General features: G+C 28.6%; 1 protein-coding gene across 1 annotated transcript; it reads left to right on the top strand.

Moving 5' to 3' along the window:
* The first annotated feature begins 30 nt into the window (after nt 1-30).
* LOC119668135 lies at nt 31-5,794 on the top strand. Its single transcript, XM_038077542.1, has 3 exons — nt 31-411; nt 1,561-2,112; nt 5,231-5,794. Exons 1-3 carry the CDS (start codon nt 249-251, stop codon nt 5,710-5,712), a joined length of 1,197 nt encoding a protein of 398 aa, XP_037933470.1. The 5' UTR covers nt 31-248; the 3' UTR covers nt 5,713-5,794.
* Nucleotides 5,795-6,000: the final 206 nt, after the last annotated feature.

Raw genomic sequence — 6,000 nt, 5'->3', positions numbered from 1 at the left:
GTATTTCTCTATTTTCCCCAATCACATTGTGCTTTTTCATTTTAATTCTTATATTCTCGCAGCTCTACTTTCAGTTATTCGCCGATAATTGATGTCAAAGGACGCGTTATTGTGACGGAATACACCGCATATAATTAACAGGATAATATAATACAAACAATATTGCTGGATAATCCGTTAACTAACTTTGTACGTTTGTTGCGTATTTGCGTTTGTCGTGCGTTCGTGATACAAGTGATATACATAAAATGCCTAAGGAAGATCCATTCGTAAATCGTGCACAACTGTTGAAAGCGATTAAAAAGTACCCAGAGATATGGGATTCAAACAATAAACTGCACATGTGCCGAAGTGTTACTGCGCCGATGTGGAATGAGATTGCCGAGCAGTTTGGAGGGCATGTGCCGACCGGTAAGAGTGTTTACGTGAAACACAAAACATTAACACTCTTCTTTCTCTTTTTCACTTGCCGGAAGAAGAAATTATGTTTTGTTGTGTGCACGTAAAAAAGTTAACAATTATTTAATATGAAAAAATATACATTTTGTATATTTTTTGATTTTTGTTTACATACAAAAAAAAAGTAAGAACAATATTTGCAAGCATTAAGTGTTTGCACGTGATTACGTATTAAGCATTATAATCGCAATTATTGAGAAATTTCTACAAATGAAATGAATTAAATTCAAATAAAAATATTAAAAAAATTTTCTATTTTTTATAGTTTTTAGTATACATCATTAAATTAATAGTTAAATATTTTTAGCTTAGAATTTAACAATCATATTTTAAAAATTAATTAATTCTTTAAAGCTAATAATAAATTGTAATTAATTATAATTAAGAAAATTTGTTATACTGCGAATTTTATATGATCTTTAAAAATTTTCACTAGCATAAATAATAATTTTAGTTATTCCTCGTCAGACTGGTGGAGTTACATTAGCATGACTTTCTCAGCACTACGTTCTTTGATTAGGTTCTATACATTAGAAAGAATATATAAATCATGCAACAAATAATGCCTCTATAAACAGAATAGTATTGAAATTTATAACAATTAAAAATAAATTATATATAATTAATTAATTAAATTATTCTACAACTGGTTTATGATTTCATTCTACTATAAACACAACAAGTAAATTTATTAATGAAAACTTTCACAGCAGACTAACTAATCTCCAGAAAAATGTGCGACAATACAAGTCAAGTACAGCTTTGGGTCAATTGATCAAGGAGCGCTGACTCTGAGCTTCAAATTTGGCAGGGCATGAGTTCGGTTCCTGGTACTTGCAGTCTTTAAAAAATATTTACGAATAATTAAATACAAGAATTATTTCCAAGACCACGGCTGATGGGTATTTGGCAATACTCAATACAGTTGTATGGTCAGCCAAAAATTCAATTAATTAAAATAATAAAAAATGATCGGGGTAACTTTTAAATATAAAATGAATTTTTGTAGTTCACTATTGTTCAAAAAACCTTTTTATAAAACAAATAATAAAAACTAAACTTTTGATTAAAAATGTATACACATGTTTTTTAATCTTTCAGTAAAATTGCAATCAATTTGGAGTCAAATGAAATATCATTATCATAATTTAGTGCATCGTCAAATTTTACATAAAGATCGTTTCACAACAAAATGGGAACATTTCGAACCGATGTCTTTCATGTACAACATAACGGTTGCGAAAATTGTTGGCACCAATACTTCACAGGAATCAAATCAAGCTGTACAACATATAAATCCATCGGCATCACAAACAGCACAATCGCAAACACAAGGCAGAGGACGTCCTAGTGGTAGTTTCACATGGTTGCCAACAGCACCGGTTCAACATGACATCAATGTCGAAAATAATTCATATATGACTTTTACTGGACTTGTACCACCAGCAGCTATAACTGTAGAAGCAACGACAACTCCTATGCGTAAACCTGGTAGACCAGGTCCATTAAATAATAGCATGCGTGGTCGTATTATAGATGCGATAAGAAATCATTCAATATTATGGGCTGGGAAACAACGTGATCAACGTCAAGGACAAAATCGAACTTCAGCGATTTGGAAGGAGGTTGCAAATGAGTTGGGACTAACACCAAGTAAGTTATATAATTCGATTAGTAAAAATTTTAAAATAAGAATGACAAAATATACAAAATTTAAAAGTTACTACAAATAAAAAAAAACGACTCTACCCAAAAGTGAAATTTAATTTAAATTATTTAAAAAAATTATTGAAAAAAGTCTTCAAAACAATAAAGTTCAAATACTATTACAATATTTATTACCATTTACATACAAATTCGCAATATATCCGGTAATAGTTTACCTAACATATTCTTGAGATTCTTGAATCATCCATCAAACATATTTCATAAAAATAATTTCAATCAATTTTTTTTTTTTTTGGATTAAGGACCACCATGATATTATTGTTTTTAATAAGGACCGCAAATTTTTAGAATATTAAACTGCATAATTATTTTAATATTCTTTATTCATTTCTGGTATAATGTATAATAAATTGTATAAGTGTACAGGTACATTATATAGGCTAAAAAATAGGTATATTATTACTTCAAAATTTTTTATGTTTTCTTTTTTTAATAAGTGAGGTCTCAGTGCAAAAGTTACAAACTATATATCCATACTTGTTAAATTTGATTTAGGGATCATTTTAGCCATTTCGCCATATATTAGATATATTGCTTGCTCCTGTTATAATTATAAATAAAATAATTGAAAATTAATTTTTTCATTCTCTTTCAAGACGTTCAATTTAGGTTGAAAATTTGATACATATGCATCTTATTAAGATATGAAGACTAACTCATTTTTGTATTATCTCAATACGAAACTTTTGCCATACAAAATCCACACAAAATCCATGCAAAGATGTGAAAGATAAGCACGTGCTTATTTTTTAAGCCTGTTGTCTTAGTAAATGCTGCTTTGAATCATAACTGCAACTTTTGATAAAATAAAATAATATAAATCTGTGAATCAAAAATGTTTGTTTTTAACAAAAATGAAATGTAAATAAGGATGCAGCATTAAATGAATTTATAATTTTTTATTTAAAATCAATTTAATTAATTTAATAGTTCAAAAATTGCTGAAAACTTTATATATTTATTTCCTATCATCATAGGAAGTAAATTTCAATTAAACAAAATACTTTTAGTTTTTTCTTTTGCTTCACTGTTCGCTAAGCTCTGAAAGGTAAAGTTTAATACCATGTTTCCACTGCAGCTAAATCAACTTATATTAATGAACTTAAAATTTGGTCGTTTCCAAAAGCAATAGGTACGTATAGAAAACACCATGCAACATATCAAAAAAATTTAATCATTATTAAAAACAAGTAATAAGCATTACTTTCGTCAACAATTTTGAGAAGGCGCAGGAAATGCTGGGCTTTTCTTAGTATAGACAGAGAATATTATTATTTTAAGCATAAAATTTAAATGAGTTGCTAATTTTGAAAATAGCAAAAATAGCAAAAAATAGCAAAAATAGCCAAAAACAGCAAAAATAGCCAAAAACAGAACAGATCAATTATATATTTTACTTGTAAAAACATATAATTTGTTTTTCGTTTATTTAGCATCAGGTGTCAAATAAGTGAAATTTCGATCATTTCCCTTTTGGCAAATATATTTTGCAATATTGCATTCGATACTTAATTTATTCTTAACTAAGTTGATTTGCATGAGAGCTCTTTCTACTTAATTAGCGACCTGAACTAAATAAACAATTTTAATGAAGGCAATGGGAATATACTATAAAAACTTAAACTTAGCTAAAAATCTCTGACTCATGTAATATAAGCTAAAATACTAAAATATATCATTTATTTACGTATTTCGGTTGATTGATAGCAACTTTTAAAAAATGTGATACACATTCATAATTTAAATTTAAATCCCTTTTAATATTTAACACTACTCCATCGAATTTGAGTATTAAACGCTACAATAATAGTATATATGAATAAAATAAAATTTTATTGATTGGTAAAAGTATGAATATATATATTTGTGCTATTCATAATATTTCTACAATTTTATATTCGAGATATTAGGTCGATAAGAATTTCTTGATTTGTTCCAAAAAATTGGAATATTTGAATACTCATACAGAGCACTCTGTATCATATAGTTCGATATTTAATTGTAGTTACGAGAGTATATAAAATGCTTTAATCCTTATGATCCTCTCTTTTTTTTATATAATAAAAATGACCATATCTTTATCCAGAAGTTTTCAGTAGATCAGGTTTTCTTAAGAATTAATTTGGTTAAATCTATTATGTAGTGTTTGTATGAAAAGTGTGTTTTTTTTGTGTATTTGTAATTAATAATAAAGTAAACACTATATTAAATGTCTTAAAAAAACATTTTGAAGTTCCGATTTATTATTACTTGTTTAATAAACAATCCTGTGTTTCACGTTTGGCATACTTAGTGTTTGATCCAACATTGGATTCATTGTAAACTTGTCAAACAAAAAATGATTTCCTGATCAAAAATCACACTACCCGGAAGGACAAGCCACAACTTAGTTTCTGGCGACAAAAAGAACATTTGTTTTGATAACTTTTGTTTTTGTAATTCGCGATGATCTGTTAGGACTTGTTGAGAATGATGATGGCTTTCCCAAAGCAACTCGTCGATTTCAACGACTTAGTGCCCTTTCGATAACTCGTTCGTTTCTCTGATAATATAAAATGTAGCATGTCCTTGTTGAAATCAGAAATCATTCTGAGTATATTCTCGCACACAGAAAAATATATCGTTTTTTTTCTCGGATGATATTCCTGGACAAGTACGACTCAGTCATGTCACCAGGAACGAACAGTGTGTTTTTGAGTTTATATCTATAACTGATTAATTACTTTAGGTCTTTCATAACACAAATATGACAAGTTTTTTTTATCGACTTATTTTTAATACAACGTTTCTAATAAAATTCTACTAAGTCTTTGTATAGTGATTTGCCAAGTATACTTCAATAAAGAGTTAATGTTAACAGATTTAAATATAGTATTTAAATATAATATTGTAAGAAAATATCGAAAAATCGTTTATAAGTATAATCGTTTTTATATATAAGCATAAGGGGTTTTAAAGCATCTATAAACTTGTAACCAATACTTTTTATTTATTTTTTTATAATATATATCACCTTAACATAGTTTCTATATTTTATTTTAAGGTTTGTTACAAACTCGTTGGTCCATTATAAAACAGCGTTATGTGGATGAGTTGCAGAAAGAGCGCCATTCGCATTACACACAACAAGTTTTCCATTCAACTTGGGAGCATTTCGACCGCATGTCATTTATGCGCGATATTTTGGCTAGAAAAGTTGATGAACGTGAACAGACACGCGAACACATACAAGAGATTGTGAGCGAACAGCAACATATGCAGACGCAGCACTTGCGTTTCGAGCCACGCAACTCTACGATGGTTGCTATGCAAACTGGATTGACTGCTGCAGAACATGCAGGAATGGTCTATGATGAGGGTGTAGCAATGTCACTTGGATTGACAAGTGAAGGTCCTGTACTATCGGGGGCGGTGCATGGACTGACACCAAATCGTAGGCGTGTGAAAACCGAACATGACTTGGAATGGGATCCATTTGAAATGATATTACATGTGCAAGGCACAGAGACTACTGCTAACAAGTAATTAACAACAATCAAGAAGACTGAGAAACTTTGATCTTATTTATATTGATATTTAAATCATTTTTCATATTATATTTTTCGTATAAAACACTTTATGTAACTTATAAATTTGATATGAGTTTATTTTTCTATAAAATAGAATAAAAACATTTAAATAAATATTTAGAAATGTGATTTTAATTTCCGTTAACAGCCTGATTGCATTACATTGCATTCACGTGTTAGCAAAGTGCGAAGCTATGTTAAATTTTTATTCGTAAGTATAAGATATTAAACTCTACTATATTCA

Source organism: Teleopsis dalmanni, chromosome 1 (genome assembly GCF_002237135.1).
Source record: "Teleopsis dalmanni isolate 2A chromosome 1, ASM223713v2, whole genome shotgun sequence".
Classification (NCBI taxonomy): domain Eukaryota; kingdom Metazoa; phylum Arthropoda; class Insecta; order Diptera; family Diopsidae; genus Teleopsis; species Teleopsis dalmanni.
The sequence above is the reverse complement of the archived record's forward strand: the minus strand, read 5'-3'. Positions and strand labels throughout refer to the sequence as shown.

Excerpts from the sequence above, each read along its gene's own strand:
- LOC119668135 (XM_038077542.1), top strand. The coding sequence starts at position 249 with ATGCCTAAGGAAGATCCATTCGTAAATCGTGCACAACTGTTGAAAGCG. Across the intron at positions 412-1,560 it reads TGGAGGGCATGTGCCGACCG|TAAAATTGCAATCAATTTGG; the intron begins GTAAGAGTGTTT and ends TTAATCTTTCAG. Across the intron at positions 2,113-5,230 it reads TGAGTTGGGACTAACACCAA|GTTTGTTACAAACTCGTTGG; the intron begins GTAAGTTATATA and ends TTTTATTTTAAG.